General features: G+C 39.4%; 1 protein-coding gene across 3 annotated transcripts in view; it reads left to right on the top strand.

Moving 5' to 3' along the window:
• The window catches only part of GAB1 (GRB2 associated binding protein 1), a 99,051-nt gene that overhangs the window by 66,012 nt on the left and 14,751 nt on the right, over window positions 1-18,288 (top strand). For 2 of the 3 annotated variants that reach the window (XM_057375940.1, XM_057375941.1), the window contains exons 3-6: window positions 1,251-1,464; window positions 8,422-9,023; window positions 10,710-10,795; window positions 11,002-11,305. In XM_057375940.1, coding sequence (XP_057231923.1) covers window positions 1,251-1,464; window positions 8,422-9,023; window positions 10,710-10,795; window positions 11,002-11,305 — 1,206 coding nt within the window. The remainder of the gene's footprint in view (window positions 1-1,250; window positions 1,465-8,421; window positions 9,024-10,709; window positions 10,796-11,001; window positions 11,306-18,288) is intronic. The other variant, XM_057375942.1, reaches the window with a different exon arrangement.

Below are 18,288 nucleotides of genomic sequence, written 5' to 3'. Positions count from 1 at the left end.
CACGTGGGTGTGGTGGGATTTAATTTAGGTGCCATGGGAGTTCAAAGCAAGTGCTGCTATTTCTATTTCCACGTCTAAATCACTTGTACCTGGTGTACTCAGAACTGGAAGCAGGCGGGTTGTGTTCTGGGCTGCTCATCTGGTTTTTCCCAGGGTAGTGCTGGGAATCAGAAGCTGAATGAAGATACTTTGTGGTGCATTCCTGGCCTGTAARCCTGACAGGAGCAGGAGCATTGGATAATAATACGTTCATTTAAACAATGCTAATAATCAGTGTCCATTCTTGGGGTGTGCAAACTGGAATGTGCAATGAGCTGCAGGTACAAGGGAGCCTTGATAATTGGGGAACAGTTTGCTTAATTATGTTGTTCTTAGTCCGTGTGTCATTAAAACAATGAAGAAGTCAAATGGTTGTTTAAAGCTTGATGGTGTCAATATTTTCTGATCTCCCAGATAATTTAATAGTCTGGATACAYGTATTTGAAAGGAAAAAAAGAAGTTACTTTAGTATATACATGGCTAGGAAGTGGATAAGAACTATAAAGATAAAGCTATTTTTAAAAAGCCCCACAGGACACCACCTCTCTCCCCACCCCAAAAGAAACCCAACTAAGCCAAAACAAAAGAAGAAAAAAAAAAACCCCAAACCAACCACAACTGCTTCATTTATTGCACAACAGTAAAAACTTAGGGTGTATATTCAGGGGGCTTAGTGGAATGTGCTACCTGTTGTACCTTTGCATTATTTTTGTATTTGTAAGGGATCTTCCATTGCAAAGGCAGCAGTTTTCCATATGATTTTCAGATATTGAGAGTGTCCAGGTATCTAAACTCAAACTTTGATGTGACCTTGGTGAAAAAGGGATGAATATTTGCAAGTGCTGACTCAGGTTGCCATATTCAAGTAATAACTTATGGACCTTTGTCTGCTCTTGATTAAAACAACACATTTGTGGTTTTAGCTGCATTACTGCAGCTGTCAGCATCTTTGTTCTTTGTGTGACCAGAAAGCAGGTTCAATAAGTCATTAAATATGGCAAACTTAAGAAACTGATTGCAGTTTGAAAATGTAAATGTTTATATATAAATATAAATATTCTAAGTGTTAACATCCAGATGTTCTCATGTCCACCAACTTCACCGATTTGAACTAAAACCCGGGATTTTTCATATCCTCTGTTAATAGTTTTCTTAATGTTGAAAAATAATTTTTTCACTGTATAAARAATGCTTTGACTCTGTGTTTGCAGATGCTGTGAAGCCACCARTTAGTTCTTTACAACCATCTGCTGAGTTACCCTTGCCCATCAACACTTCACAACCTTCCACGCAAGCAGAATCTTCCCTTCCTTCTCCCTATCGCCTTATTAACGTCCCCCCTCTGGAGTCTTCCTCTGGCCAAGAAGATCCTCAAGACTACTTACTGCTAATAAACTGTCAAAGTAAAAAACCTGAACCTATGAGGTAAGTGACTTTTGGTTCCTATTGATATTTTTTGTTACAGGCCAAAAATGTTTGTGCTGAAAGCATTTTTTTGTTGCTGAGATAGTGAGCATTTGTATCCACAAAATCCACCTGGGGAAGCTGCCTGTAACTTTTCCTTCTTTTCTTTCCATGCATTAAACTTTTTGCTGCAAGAGTAAGTTGTTTATCAGTGCTAGATCCAAGTTGCATTCTCCAAAAGTGTGGGCAGCAATTGCCAACATGAAGCATCACAGTAATGCAGCAATCCAAGCATTCCATGGTAGCTCAGAGTGCTGTGTGGCACAGAGCAGAGAAGTACCCTTCCTTTAGCCACAGTCTGGTGTGCTTAGTCCAGTTTAGGMCTAGGAAAAGCTGGAGGAATTTAGCCTTTCTCCCTTCTGGCATTTGGTGCCCCAGTTTTGCCAGTTAAATCTTTCATGGGGAGGGTTTAGAAAACCTGCTGATTTTAGTGTCACCTGCCAGGTTACCACATCACTGGGTTCAGCAATCTTCCAATGCTATTTGTTTGCTATTACTAGCATGGTTCAGACTCTCAAGCAAAAGACAGTTATTTTATGATAACTAAGAATGCAGGAGATTGAAAACACTCAGTTTCCATATCCTGAATTTCAACTTTCCCCAAATAACAAGTATTTGAAAGGAAGCTCAAATAAACTTTATTTTTTACTGAATAAAGTTCTCTAGAGAAGTGTGCAACAGAAAATTTTAAGGAAAAATTTAGAACTTCTACTGAATTAAATGCCTATTTATTTCTCCAACTGCTACTTCTAACTTAAATAAATGCACAGCACCTCCTGCATAGGAGGAGATGATGTTCATAGTAGCTACCTCGGAAATATCACTGGTACACCAGAATGRATCATGATGGCCATTCCTAGGGTAGGCTGCCCTGGGACATAGTGGAATCTTTGTCCTCTTTTAAAAAATTATTTTAAAACACTCTAAAAGAACCACAAATGGACTTGACTGGACAAGTTCCTGAGGAGCCTTACCTGATTTTGTAGGGTTTGCTTAGAGGTACTGGAGAAGCTGGWGCAGATAATCTCCAGAGATCCCCTCCAACCTTGAGCATTCTGTAGGAGAACCTTATAAATCCCTCTGGTAAGCTTCTTTTCTGCAGTAATTTCCAGTAAAATCTGCTGGGATATTTCCAGAAAAATAAACAAAGCATCATATTCTTTTTGTGAATTTAGACAAGTACATGGCAGGCTGAGAAAAGCTTCCTTTGAGAGTGTTTTTDTGGGTGTTTCACATACTTTCTCAGGGCTATACCTTTTAGTGGCAGTGCCTTGTTCATCAGCACCTTGATGCTCTGCCAGTTTTACCTGTGCCATGTGCTCTGCACTCTCTTGGCATTTTTATCTTGCTCTGTGGTGCCTGAGGAGTTTCCTGCTCCATTTGCTGGTGATTATGTGGTAGGAAAGTATCCACCCTTTCCAGTCTTCTGAATAAAACAGGGGAATGAGCCTACAGTTCCCCCAGAGTATGGAATGTGCAGGTTACAGGCAGCACAGTGTGCCCCAAAACCTCCTGCAGGAGAAGGGGAAACCCAGGGAAAGGTTTCAGTGTTCAGTGGTGTTTAGAAGCTGGTAGTGCCCGTGAGGTGTGTCAGTGCTCCTGCCAAAGCTTTTAAGTTTGGTATAACTTCCAGGATGGCTTGGCAGAGGAATCTTGACTTGGATTTTGGTGCCCTGGCCYRTCAGAAATGTGTCTGATTGCCTGTTTGTTTCTGTGAGGGACAGGCTCAGAGCAGACCATCACAACATGAAGATGTTTTTCAGGAATTATGAAGGTTGGGGTGTGTAATTGACTTTCTGACCACTTCCATGGTGTTCTGATTTTCACAGTTACGAGACGTGTGGGTTAAGTAGGGACTGAGGACTTGATGGAAGCAGGCACAAAATGTGGCAAAATACAGAGTCTGTGATTAGCCAGTAAAATATCTTGAGGAGGGCACTGGTAATGCAGGACAGAGGTAATGGGGAAGGCAAAATGTTGTGGAAAAAAAATGCCTAGGGAGCTGAGAAAGGACTGAACAGAACACTTGGGAGTGTAGAGGTTGTTTACATCAATGATGGTTTTGTAGGAATATTTGAAGACATTGACATTGGGATCGTTTGGGTATTACATGGGCTTAGTTTATCTCATGTTACTTATGTAAATTGCTGTGTCCTTTCATTAAAAATCTGTAATAATCAAAATTCAGAATAACTGTTGTGCTGGACTTTCAGTTCCACCTAAAAGGTCTGTTTATGTTTTATGTCTGGTAAAGTAGGTATTCTGCTAGGTTTGGGCCAGAGTATGGAGCATGTAGACCTTTTCCTATGGAATTAGACCTTTTATATCTGTGCAGCACATTAGTGAGAGTGCACTCTCTGCACTGCCCCAATCCACATCCTTACAGGCAAAGAAAAACCTTAAATGGCTGCATCATTTTCCTATTAATTTGCAGGTTTGGAACGATTTATCTCTGTATCCTGTGCAGACTTAGTGTAAAGTGCAAGGCTTAATGGCTGTAATTAAACAGGCAGGTACTGTTACTTAAATGGTGATTTCTGTGATGTTTTCCCTTTAGGCTTAAAAGTTTCCAATATGCAGAGGGAACATTTTCTATTCTGATTATGCATGTCACTTTACAGGTAATCTGGGGACCATTGAATTTTATTTCAAGGCTTTGATGCTCTTTTCTGGGTGAGATGGGTAACTGTGAAACACAGGGAGAATCTGAGTTGCCTCTTTRGGACTTTTGAGAATTGTATTGTTTCCAAACTAGCAAATAATTTTAAAATGCACCACATACTTTCATGAGAGTGTTTTGGATGTAGCAATTGCAGCTGTAACAATCATGCTGTATTTTTTCTAAAATAGTTTCATGCTCTGATCACCGTTGACTTGAAAAAGAGCATTGTTTCACTGTAGCGTTTAGTGAGATTTTAAGGTTTGTATTTGAATCCCAGATAAGAAAATGCAGCCAAACACTGCTTCCAAACCCCTTATTGTTCTGGCTCATTTGAGAGGTGTATTGAAATACTAAATGCTGTCTTCCTCATCTTTCCTATAACCAGCCAAGGGTCACCCTTTCTCTCAGAAGAAGGGCAGGAATACCTGCTATTAGAAGACTTTGAAAGTAAAAAGATTCCACTGCAGTGAGTGAACAGTAGCCATTCTTGGCACACGTGTGAGAAATTAATCACAGAGCCATTAACATGTCTGAAAACACTGTTTGTTTGAGACTCATCTTGCATGGTGTTCTGAGAGTTTTAACAGAAAAAACTGTGTAACTTTGGCTTCCATTTTCTGAAAGGAGGGCTGGTTATTACTTATTTATATGTCTGTTCTGTTTTTTCTATGCTTGCTGTTGCTGTCCCAGATTGTTGGCACACCAGAGCAGTTCTGCTGCCATTTCGTTCACAATTCAGTCATATTGATTCCTGCAGGTGGGGAAAGAATCAGCTGAAAAGGATGCTTGGCCAAGCCAGCCCGAATACTTTATTTGCAAAAATGAGATGATTACCCCTCAGACTAAAATGCTTTATAAACCTTTTTCCTGGGTCTCTGTCAACAAGTGGATTTTAGCACATGGAGGCTGCCTTTTTGCTGGCCCCATTCCCTCACTGCCCCACCTCCTCTCCATGCACCTTCATGCCCAGTCCCTGTGGATCAGCAGGCTGTACAGTTTTCTTTTCTTGCTCTGTGGAAAGGGATATCCAATCCTAGCACTGAGTAAGGGATAGTTTGGCCACTTATCATAATTTGCCAATATGTGATGCCCTCACATAATAACACCGAATTCATGTCACAGTCATCCTATGCTTAAAAAGTGAGGAATTATCATTGTGTGACATCCAGCTTTGCCATTATTTTTACATGAGGTGTAAAAGCCCATTAATACTTACTTGGTAATAACCAATTGTTAATGGACTATTTAAGCAAATTGATTTCTTTTGTTGAGCTATACTAAACCAAAAAATTAAAATTCCTGAAGTACAGAAATCATAAAAAAGCCCTTAAACCAGAGTAAGGTCTGTTCTTATCAACTAGGCACTGTGCATTTTCAGAATTGTACATGATGTTCTTATCATACCAATGGTTAATGATGACTTTTGAAAATAATTAAAATTCAGAGGCTGAATTCCCTGTCCTCATTTTGGCATAAACTGTTTCAGAGTGTCTTCAAACTTTTAGTCATGCAAAATCGGCTTGCTGATAACCCATTCATATTTTGAGAAGTATTTCAATAGATTAAGCTGTTGATTCCAAAAGATTACTTCTAARATTGTGAAATAAATCAGAACTGCCCTCTTGTAATAAGAAATGTAAGGTGTTGCCTTCATCTAAGCAAATGGCAGATGRTATTTGCCTCGTGTCATGGCTTTTCAAAGTCTTCTGTTTGCACAAGTGCTTGTGGTCAAGAAAGAAGAAGCACCATCCCTTAGACCCAGGAAATCTCCTATATTTAATAAGATAGCATTTGTTGCTTGCATTTCATGGTAATCCTTAGGCACTGGCATTGTAAATATGCTGTTGCTGCATTTTGAGCTTTGGTCATCTATTCCTGCATGATTTTTTGAGATAAATGCAGTGTTTATGCTTTATCCCTGCAGTTAGATTCTTTTCATTTTAAAGTATATCCCAGTGAACTGGAACTAATAATTTTGGTTCTGCAATTGATCATCAGTGTCCAGCTTCTCTACACTGCCCACTTTATTTTTATAGTATAAAAAATAGAAATTCCAATCCTTGCCATATTTGCTCATGTGAAAAACGCTTGACTTTTTCTGGGATTTTGGCCTAAATACTAGGAGAGTACATCTAGAAAGAGAAGAATTCCTAAATCAGTGCTTTGAGTAAAGAGGGAGGGCTGCAGCAGGGGCTGAGCTCAGAGCATTCACAATTTTTATGAACTCTGTAACCTCATACATTTCCTTCAGTCCWATGTGCTCTATTTTTGCAAGTGTTTTAAACTTCCAGTGGTTCATTTGTGCATTTTTGAAGCTCTGAGGCAAAGGGAGTAAACTGTTAACAAACAAGAGAAATATACATTCATGGTCAGCATCATAAGAAATATAGGAAGCTTCACTTCCTTGGTTGCACCAAGAATAAATAATGAGAAAATTCTCTTCTTTTTGGAGAGGTGGATTAAACTGAATGCAGTTTAATGTTCAGAGTTACCTAGAAACCAGTTCTGACCAGTGAGACAGAGCTGAAATCTCTGTTAAAGATAATAACTAGAGCAAAATTACTGTACTTTTTCTAAAAAAAAAAAAAAAAAAAAGAATAAGCTGATTGGAAAAGATAATATAATCTGAAATGAGAACTGTCATAAGCCTCTGGTCCTGATGGAAGATTGTATGCCTCCTGTTAAACAGAACAAAAACCAGTTGGTGAGGAGAACGACATTTTTCTTGAGTGCAGATGTCCATCCYAAGCTGATCCTGTTGGTTCCCCTGCTCRCTGGCAGAGAGGCRCTTCAGGAGTGATTCACCAGGTTTRGATGGATATCTAAGAAGAWGAGCTTGTGTTTCACACAGTCTCCATTTYTCCAATGACTGGAGAGGGAACCTCTCCTCTAAATGGATAGCTAAACTGGATTCCTTTTTCCTCAGGTTGACAGAACCCCAGGAGAGGAATCCAGCTGTCCCTTAAGAAAGAAGATTTTATATGAACTTACTGACAAATGCAATGTGCATAATAAATATTGGTTGTGATCACTTTGAGGTGAAGAGCCTGTTAAATAAGGGGTGAAATGCTTCTTGTGGTAGTCGATTACTTTCTTTATGTATTTTATTCCTCAAAAGTTTTGGAATTCTGTGCTTTGGCATCCAGTTGCTGAATAGAGCTCAGTAAGAGTTGCACAGCAGGTGTTCATTGATACACATGCATGCYGAAATATTTACATATGCATGCATAAATTAACACAATGATACGGTACTGTGGTAATGAAAATAGGAAATATCGTGGTATGTTTGATTAAGAAGTGTGTGGACTGCATGAACTACATCACTAACACCTCCAGTGTTAGTATTTTGCCACTGTATCAACTTTCATTTAAGCAAGCGGCCAGACTGAAGACATAATTTCTCTGCCAGGAGCATGGTAACTGGGGAGATTTACAAAGGAAATAAAATTATTGCAGTGTGGTTACTTTCCATGTGAGTTTACTGGTAGTGGTTGGTACCAGTACTAATGAATGCTCTTCTCATAAAATAATTTCCTAAGAAATCAAAAGTAAAAACTGCTCTGCAGCTTTATCTAACCACACTGCCTCCATTTGCATTCGAGACAAAGCTCTCTGTTGCACATGCAACCTATGGATTTTTTCCCCCTCAATGAACATATATTTTCCTCCTATTTATGATCTTATCTCTTATTTCTCTTTCCCTTAAGTATTTCAAATGAGTTTTATATGGTCAGTACAACTTCAAGCATGCATTTAGGGGCATTACAAGGAGTCATAGTTTTCCTCTAACATTTTTCATACTGATTGGAACTAGCATGTACTGTAAACCCAAGAGTTGAACATCTTACGTTTACCTTTAATGGTCCAAATAAAGTGCTGCTGTTTTGTAGCGTGGGTAAAAAATAATTTAAAAAAACCTCCAGCCCCCAAACAAAAGTGGYTCCAAATTGGCATCATGAAAATCACTTGCTTTATGAAACATCAAMCTATTGTGGAGCTGTTGGTAAAGCTCCACAGTTGTGTCATGTATTTCTCATGCATGGATTTGTACGAACGTGGTGACTGAGGATCCTTAGATACACTGTTTAACAGTTGAGTTCCTGCATCTCATTAAAAAAAAAAATAAATAAAACCAAACTGGGAGACAAGGGTAGATGTTTTGGTTGGTTACATGATGAACGTTGTGTTTATGATTTGCAATATTTGTTTTGCTTTGTGTGTTCATCAACGTTCTAATCTCRCCATCTCACATGTAGATCTCACGCTGACTCCGCAAAATCCAGCTCTTCAGAAACAGACTGCAACGATAACCTGTCCTCCCACAAAAACCCCGCTCCGTCAGGGAGCAAGCACGCTGTGAACGGCTTCTTCCCGCAGCAGGGCGTCTACGACTCCCCACCTTCCCGCTCCACGCTGGCGCTGGCAGACTCCAGCCTCTACAACCTGCCTCGGAGTTACTCCCAGGATGTTTTGCCCAAGGCGGCGTCTCCGTCTGGGACCGATGCAGAAGGAGAGCAGCACGTTTTCAACGCCCCATCAGCATCGTCGCTGGACGCGCAGATGAGGCACATCTCCATTAGCTAYGACATTCCCCCCACGCCCGGCGGTACTTACCAGATCCCGCGAACTTTCCCAGAGGGAACCTTGTCTCAGACTTCAAAACTGGAGACTATTCCAGACATCCCTCCCCCTCGGCCACCCAAACCTCACCAGGCGGCGGATCGCTCTCCCGTGGAAACGTGTAGCATCAGCCGCACCGCCTCCGACACCGACAGCAGCTACTGCATCCCCAGCGCGGGAGCRCCGCCCTCGCGCAGCAACACCATCTCCACCGGAGATCTGAACGTCTTCCGGAAAGGTCGGTGTTCCTACACCATTTCTGTGGAGGAGGATGGGATGTGAATGGTACAAATGGGCTCAATGACACGAGGGGTGTTTCCAACAGGGACAAGCGTGTAGCCCCTCACACAGCGGTGTTTGAAATACGTAAGAAAGAGGAAAGCAGGTTTTTAAAGGGAACCATCAATGTAGATCCATGCAAGGGATCTACATTGCATGGTGGCATTCAGCCTTGGCTGAAAATATTTGAAGATCTAGWCATATTTATTTGCTTATATAACTGATTTCAACACTGCCATTGCCAGTCTTTCAGAATGCCCCAAGTGAGGTTAGTGAGGTGTGGTCCAATCTGCAGAARCTCCAAGTGTTTCATGAAGGTTGGTGTATACCCAGAGCTTTGATATCAACCCYGATTTGGTGATCATTGCCACCAACCTTTCTTTCTGTCCTTGTAGCAGATGTGTTTCCTGCAGTTTTTAGGCAAAATTCGAGTTGTTCCTTGTGGCCACCTAAATGTTGGTACTCCAGATGTACTGTCTTGTGTTTTGTCTTGTTAGCCACTCCTGGACTAAGGGTTTCATTTTCTTTCAGGTTTCTGAAGCAGGTGGGTATTCCAGTGCTGCTTTTAAAGTGAAATTTTGTGCTGGTTAAAGTCAATACTAATGTAAGAGGTGATTTTAAAGGAGAATTGTTTGAAATGAGGGATGAATTGAAGGCWTTTGGAGGAGGCAGGATGCAGGATGGGTATGATCATACAGATGCTCAGACAGCATTGTCCTATTTGTCATTCATTYTGTAGACTGAGTGTAAAATATTTGGTTGTTAGTGTTTTAAAATTACAAAGTAACACTATGAAAGATCTTTGTTTACTTTGCTTATTTTCTCTCATTTGGCCAAGTTTATAGATGAATATTCCTACACTGAAGCTGAGATTGCCTCAGGAAAAGTGATCTTTCTGAAAACATTTCAAATTTGCTGCCTAAAAGCAGAGTTGTTTATCTTTCCTCTGTGATGACAATCTTAAAAAAACTTCACAGTTATTTTCAAGGCAAGTTGGGGATAAACTCTAGAGTTTGGCCAGTTTTTTGCTGGCATCGAGGTCCCACAAAGAACCAGCCTCAGGTCTGAGGACCTTCTTATGGGGACTGCTGAGAGCCAGGACTATGAAAAGGAGGAGATCTKTGGTTCTGCAGCAGTTCATTCCAACTAAAAGCCCCTGAAGACCTCAGTGGGGAGCTGAGAGAAGGGATTCACCTGTTCCTGCAACAGATGGGGTCCTGTTGAATCAGCACTTTCCAAGCAAAGGCCATCAATCAGAAAACCTTTCTCCAGAGCTTAAACTACACCTGCTGTTTGTTTGTTTTAGAATAGGTTTTTCATGACGGCCCAGATTCTCACTCTTACATTAAGTTCGTACACCTGCTCAATTGAAAGATAGACCCTGCTTCTTCTTTTTAAAAGCAAAAATTCATTTCTCTTTTCTTGCCATGGCAAAACGCCACAGTAAGAGCTTCAGGTTGTGACTGATGAGTGCTAAGGTTGTTTGTGAGCACAGTTCTCTCAAACGTGGATAAATTTAGGGGCCACAGCTTCAGGAGAGGTTCTCATGTGCTCTCAGACAGTAAATAATAACAGCCTCTGATGGCTGTGCCGAGTGACAGGAACAGGGGTGATAAACAGGCACTTTCTCTTCTTGTTTCTTTAGAAATTAGTTCTCAAGACTGTTATGATATTCCACGAACGTTTCCGAATGACAGATCTAATTCACTGGAGGGCTTCCATAACCACTTTGTAAGTATGACTCGATGTGATGAGAGGCAACAGTGACAGTGCTTGAATGCTCTTTGCTCCTGTGTAAGAAAGCAAGCTGTGCAGTGTTTGTGATTTTTCGGTTTCGATAGAATACATTAATCTGAGTAGATTAGGTTAAAAGACTCATATGATTCACAGCTGATTGCATAACTTACTTTGTTAAAGGAAATATATGTTAATTCTAGAAAAACAGAAGCATGTTGACAGTGGGAAGTGTTTCAAGTGAAGAACTAGATGAAAATTATGTCCCAATGAATCCCAACTCTCCTCCACGACAGCATTCCAGCAGCTTCACTGARCCCATCCAGGAAACAAACTATGTACCAATGATCCCAGGCACGTTTGATTTTCCATTATTTGGAAAGCAAGTCCCTCCTCCTGCTCACATGGGTTTCAGGTCCAGCCCAAAGACCCCTCCCAGACGGACGGTACCTGCTGCAGAGTGTGAGCCGCCACCAGTGGATCGGAACCTCAAACCTGACAGAAAAGGTGAGGAAAATATTCAAGAGAAGCTAATTTGTATCACCTAGAAAAACAGCGTGGCTTTCTCAACATCTGATTAGTGGAAAATGATCATGTTTTCAGAAATAATTTTTATCCTATGAGATAATCAAAACACAAAGGGGCCCTAGGACTAGGATTATTTTAAACATTGTTAAAACATCACAATAGCAATGCCAAATAACAGCAGAGGTTTAGATTTTATTGCTGTAGTTACTAATGRAAAAATGTCACTGAACTCCTAACATTCAGAAGTGTGGTTTTTTTATATAGAAGACATTCATGATGCAGAGAAAGAGCACAAGGCATTGGGTAGAACACAAATTTATAGTCATAACAATGCTTGGTACAGGATCAGTACACATCCTCATTTTAGAGGGTCCCTTTGAATCACCTATTACCTAAAAACGTAATGTCTTAAATCTGGTGCATAATGTGTTTATTTTCCTTTAAAATAAGAATTGTTTAGGTGACCAGAGTTCCTAAGGAACYGAGAAGATAAGGTTGCAATGTGTCTGTAAAAGACACTTGTGCAGAGAATCACGGATAAATAGCTTGGATTTTTCAGTTTATCRAAAAAGCTTTATCAGCCATCTTACAGAAATACAGGCAAATGCTTAAAGAGCTTGTTTCCATACTAAGTTTTTGAGACAAGATAACTAACTTGTGGAAGAGGGAGCTAAAGAACATTAGGTCAAATGTCTGGACTATTTTGCATTTGAGTAAGTCCTATTTTTAATCTCATATAGTTGAAAAAATTAATATTTACATTGAGAATAGCTGACTTCATTGTGGGAAAGCATGATGGSAAATATTCTGATGATCCAAAATATTCACTAACTAAACCTTTAAATTAGTATTTTTGCCACTAAGTAGAAACAGCCTGTAATTAAGGGAAGTAGGGAGTATCACTATGATAGATGAGCTGTGTGAAATGGAAAGTACCACATCTCATCCTGCCTGTCCATCTTCAAAATGTGAGGCATGGCTTTTTTTAGGACCTTTGGCTCTCTGCTTGTGTGTAATAGTTTATGTGCTGCCAGACAGCAGTTTTGCTTAGTTCTTAAGAAATACTGGGCAGGAACAGATTGATGAAAGCTGGTACTGGAAAACATTCTCAGAATAAACTGGACTGAACTTATTTAAAATATTTTCCCAGACTGGCCAGTTCGTGGTTTTGACTGGTAAAATGTTTGACCTTCAAGAGTAATAAATRTCTGTCTTGAAAAGCATCTCACTTTTGCTGTTGGCAGTGCAAAGCTACCGCACAGATGTCTGCTGGGGCAATATCATTGCTCTTGCATCTCTCTTTTTGGAGCTGAATTAGTGTTTCACATTCTGAAAGTGGCATGTAAGGCTCCTGCTTTGCGCCCATCCTCAAATGCTTTGCAGCTAGAAAGATGTAGCTAACACCAGAGCAAGGATTTTTTAATGTGCTAACATACCTCTTAGTGAGTGTAGAGTGACTGGTTGAAATTTTTGCCTGTAGACTTTTGGCAGATGTTATCACTGAAAAAAATAATAGGATTGTTTAATTTAGTTTACAAGATAAAGTGATTTTAAAGTCAAATTGTCCCTTAAAGTAAATATTGTATAGTAAATGCTTAGGGGCTGAAAAAAAGTTTTGTGAAGATCTTGAGAATGGTTATGATTCTGATTTATCACTGAGGGTTTTATCTTAGTAACACACACACACCGCCTCACTCTCATTTTATCAAATGTGCCACTGCGAGTTTTCCATTGTTGTGAAGAGCAGATGTGATGACACATCAGAATGGTGATATATTCCCATTTCAGTAGCTGAGATCTCCACACAAATAACTTCTTCCAAATACACCTCTGGGAAAATAAAACTGCAGGTTCCTTTGAATTAAGTTAGATAAAGCTCTTGTTTAAGTGGACCTTTACCTGACTAACACAAGTGTGCTTTATATTCTTCTGTGTTGCTTTTTCAGCTTTCAAGTTCTTGTAGCAGCTTCTCTTATCAGACTGTTTCTGCTTATGTAAATGTACTGCAATGTTCTTCTGCTACAAATTAGTGCACAGAAAGTGTCAAGCAGGCCTGTGTGTTCAATAAATCTTTGGCAGACRCAGAAAGGGAGGAAATGAAACACAAAATATTTACCTTCTGGCTATTGCTTCTTTAAATGTTGTGGGGGGTTAGTATGCCATTGGTTCAAGAACTTCTGTTGAAGAGCACTGGTGCTTCTCCAAAAGGAGKAGAGCTTTGTTTTAGAAAATGGGTWAAAAATAATAATAAATAAAAACATCCATAGCCTGGAGATTACAATACAGGTTCATGTAGTTTCACTTTGCTTGCTCACAGCTGCTTCTTTAAATATGGGGAGCTTCCAGTACTTTCTGGAAGTTTTGAAAGTAGTTTCAAAACATGGTGTTGGCTTCCTGCCCCAATAACTTGAATCAAAGCACTTTACTTTTCCTTTAGAGAAGCACCCCAAAGGTAAGTGATGTATTGCTTGGGACAAAATGGAGAGTGCTTGGCAGGTGCTTTTCTGCATTCAYCTGTAACTGAATGACAAAAATTACCTCTTTTTTTTTTTAATTTGGCTCTTTTCAGGGTGCTGTTTCTTTAGTTACATAGAGTCCTTGGCTGTGTAGATTTTTGTATTTCTGCTTTTTGGCCGCTTTAGCTTGCTACAGTTGCACGTAGCCCTGATGCTAAAGTGGAAATGTGTTTGCTGGCAGAAGGCTTCAAGCAGAAGGAATATTGCATCCACCCAAGCAGAGGGTCTCTCTGAATTGCTCAAAAMCAGTKACTGGTTCTGCCACAGAGCAGTKGTGACATTYGTGTTGATGGTGACACTCAAAATAYCAAAATATCATTTGACCAAGAGGGAGCAGCAGAATTAGAGGTGCCCAAATGCAGTGAGGTGAAGGAAGACTCCCGAGACAGGCAAGGCAGCAAAATCAACCAGGTTCTCTTTTCAAGGGAAAGGTTGGTGGTCAAAAACAAAACTGAAAAGGTGTGGATWGTTTTTTATGGGTCAAGAGGAAGAATTAGAGTGATGCAGCATTTGAGAGGTGGGGGTGTCCGTGGGCCTCCAGGCGTGAGAGTGGCCCCCTCCTGCCCCAGGATTTGTCTCCATGGCAAGGACAGAGGGCAGCCCATCTTAAAGCAAGATTAGACTTTGAGACCAAACAACTACAAAATCAGTTGTGTTTTGTTTTTTTTTTTTTTTAATAACTGTTTAGGAGCTGTCCARAAGGAGTCCTTATAGCCACGTAGCATCATTCCATTTGTGAAGMTGAAATCTCATAAGAAATATGTGCTTGCCATCTTGACTGATAAAACAGTTTTTCAATATCTGAATCAAAGTGTGGAGTCAATAATGGATTGGGTGACRGTGGAATTCTTCAAAATCTCAGTTTAATGCCCAACTTACATTTAGTCAGTAGCTTCTTTTYTTTTGTGTCATAGCACGTTTCTACCAAAGTGGGGTTTTTAAGRTTCTGAAAAGAAATATATGAACAGTGAGCATATGGCTGAATGAACAATTTGTGGCCGTGATAGAATGAAAATCAAAAGTTAAATCTCATTCATTTGGATATAATATGTGAATGCAATGTACGAATGAATGCATATAAATGTCATTTTTTGCTAAGTTTTTGATCAATAATACTTAAAAGCRCTTTCTGAGAGAGTTCCATTTAGCACAGGTCCCAGTTCAGGGTCATGGGGAGCTGAGATAGAACAATGCCCTCAGGTTCACTCAGCAGATTGCTGACACAGGCAGTACAGAACGTAGGATTCCCAGCTTACAGCATGATACTGGACTTTGCTCCATTTGTCTTCAATAGCAACTCTGTCCAAATATGGTTAGAGTTTAAATTATTATTTTAAACAAGATTTTCAGTCCTGATATTGGGTTGGATGGCACAGATTATTTTGCTGATTGCAAAAAATTCAACAGTTAGTGCAGTACATTTTAACTTTTTCAGTTTTTGGTTTTGTCTGTTTTTTTAAAGGCTGATATTTCAACAAAAATATATCAGCATTTWATCTGAGGGTCTTCCTACAATTTGTAGTCCACATGATTGCCTTTAAAAGACACTGCTGCTTGGCCCTGGTAATTTTCAACCAGCATGTGGTGAACTTGGATTTAGAGACAGTGAATAATGCACACATTTCTTTTCATGCCAAGAAAATACCCAGTTGCAGCTTGAAAACAGGAAAACAAAATTCTCATGGAGTTGGAAATTGTGATTGTTTAAAAAAAAGTTTAAAATTTTATCTGGTTGTTTTTCTCATGGTTTTTTTTTCTCATTTAAGATGTTAAAAGACATAATTTATGTGGTTAAGCCACAAATATGTGGATTGCTTCTAAAAATGTGGCTGTGTCTTTGCCGCCACTCCCCACGAACATCTCCCAAATGGATTAACTTCAGAGAGAATTCCAGTTTTCTTTCTAAAAGAGCCCAGGCCCACTTTGAAAAGGTGATTGTGTACAGAGTTTTCCCGTGGCAGGAAGCACCTGCTGCATTCTGGTCCCTGCAGGACTCTCTGTGATGCTTCTGGATGACTGGAATAATCTCCCATTGTTAGAGCAGAGCACGGTGCTCTACAAATCCAGGCAAAGTAGGTAGTTGTTAAGGAAATTAAGAATCCTCATTAATCATGATGGTAGCTATAAATAGCCYGATGAACAGTTTCCTTGTTAGACACTCAAATGTGTAAATATTTAAGTTGGACACTGTGAACATTTGCATGTCCTGATACAGCAGGAGCACCACGCCACCYTGAAATAAAACTTCAGAGAAACTCTTATGGTGTTTGTAACAAGAGGAGCTGGCAAATCTTTAAAAATAATGATAATTAGGATCTGGCAACACTGCATTGTTCCACACTATCATCATTGTCTTGCATATTCCCTAATAAAGGTTCACTTATGATCTGAGGCTTTCGGACAAGTAGGCATTGAAAAAATGAGAATGGTGATTTCAATCAGCAGCAAGAACTGAACTAAAGATCTCTTGAAAAGTAATTGTGATTTTTGTGATGACTTTTTCAAACAGAAGTATTGTTCATTTTACTTTTAGGAAATCCATGCATTTCATCTTCTATTCTCTCTTGGAAGCTACRCCCCTTGTTCATTCCATTTAGAAATTTTTAAAAATCAAGCTTTTGGGGGATGTTTTGGTGCTTCCTCAGAGTTCCTAAAGCAAGTTGATTTTCTTTTTCCTCTTTGATCCTCCACAAGTTCCCATTTAGCTGAAAATTACACTTCCTCCATGCCTGTACTAAATTACTTGTACAAGTTTAGTTTTTACTTAATGGCTTTAAATGAAGTTTACATAAMTCCTTGCTGCGCTGCACCAGTCCTTCACTTGCAGCTGTGATTTGTCTTCCAGAACTTTGAAACAACAAATAATTTCAATAAAGATTTCATTTGGATGGCTGCATCACAGCTGCAGAGGAAGCTGTGCTTTGCTGGACACAACGGTTGTAACAAAATTAAACATACCAGTTTTCTAAAGACAAGCTGCAATACTTGCTCTGATACTGATGCTAGGGATTTTTAGGGTGGAGATTAGGGTTAGGGTTTCAATTTGGTTTTTTTAGATAGTTTTAAGATACAAAGATATGAGGTAGAGCAGGAACAAGAGAACATGGGTAATTGTGCCCTATTTTTATTTATCTTCATAAATTTTTCTGTTCTTTGCTGTATCCTTTTATCACTTTTTTCAAGGAAACTTAGCTTTTGATGCACATTTTGTCATGCTATTCCATTGTTTTTTTATAGATCTAATGTTAAGCTTTACTTAAATTCTGGGGKTTTTCCTGTGTTTTGTTTTTGAAGTCCCTTGGACTTCACAAATCTTASTGCAGCATTACACTGCTAATCAATAAACACTCCACAACACTGTACTTTGATTTTAAACAGTCTTTGTTATCGAATGCTTTTAGTTCATCATGCTTTGGGGGCTTTTAAAATACAGACATGTAGAGTTACTCACAAATTAGAGCAGTCAAATAGTATTTTGATGATTAATAGCTTTGGTATTCTYTGAATAGTTTTTGGCATTTGGCAAATATTTTAGGAATACCAGTGAACCATAGCTGTCAGATCCAGTTGGACTTCCTCACAATCAGATTTTTTTTCTCCAATTTATTCTTAATTTCTGGAGCATTCAAAGTACCAGTTTGTGTAGAAAGTTATTTGGAGTAGTTAAAGATGTCCAAGAAGAGTGGAGAGCCTCTCTTTATGTGACTGCCTTCTACATTTCATAGCATTGAAGAATGAGTKGATTTCAGTTTGGTTTTATTGTCCTAAAGAGACCATAGTGGTTAGCATCCATGTCTTATCCCCAACCAGAACAAAGCACATTATTAATATCCCTATTTTTTGGTGGATACTAGTATGGAAATCCATTTGGATGTTGTATAACTAAATACATGTTTCTAATTATAAGTACCTTGGCAGGAAAGAGTCTTAGAAAAACAGACATGAAAAGGCAAATTCAGAATATTTGTAGAGCTCTGTGTTGAAGACCATGTACTCTGGAATCAGAGTTCACTGGGGTGAGGAAGAGAAGGAGAGCAGGAGTTTATTCTGCAGAATCAAAAACCAAATAATAAACCCTGTGAGAGTAAGACAGTGATTTTCAGCCTTGTTTTTCAAGGAAGGMTCTACACTGATCATGAGTATCAGAATTCTTGGACCTCAGTGCAAATTTCAGTTTCCTCTAATTGCCATAAAAGGGGGAAAGGTGTGATTTTTTTAAAATGGAAATGAGAAACTGCTGTTAGTTATTTCTCTCTGAAAGTACTTCTGTGKGGATGCAGTGCACTTATGTGGCTGGTTTTTCCTTTTGCTCTCCCCCTCCTATTCCAAGCACAGCACTGCTCTAGCATTCCTATGTCTGATCTCCTTGTCTCATGAGGATTATTCCTGTTGGCCAGGAAACAGCATTGGCAGATCATGCATTTCTCAAATTTTATGTCACCTTAG

Source organism: Malurus melanocephalus, unplaced genomic scaffold (genome assembly GCF_030028575.1).
Source record: "Malurus melanocephalus ecotype Western Australia unplaced genomic scaffold, MMel_1.1 scaffold_265, whole genome shotgun sequence".
In the NCBI taxonomy this organism is placed as follows: domain Eukaryota; kingdom Metazoa; phylum Chordata; class Aves; order Passeriformes; family Maluridae; genus Malurus; species Malurus melanocephalus.
This window is presented reverse-complemented; position numbering and strand designations above follow the sequence as displayed.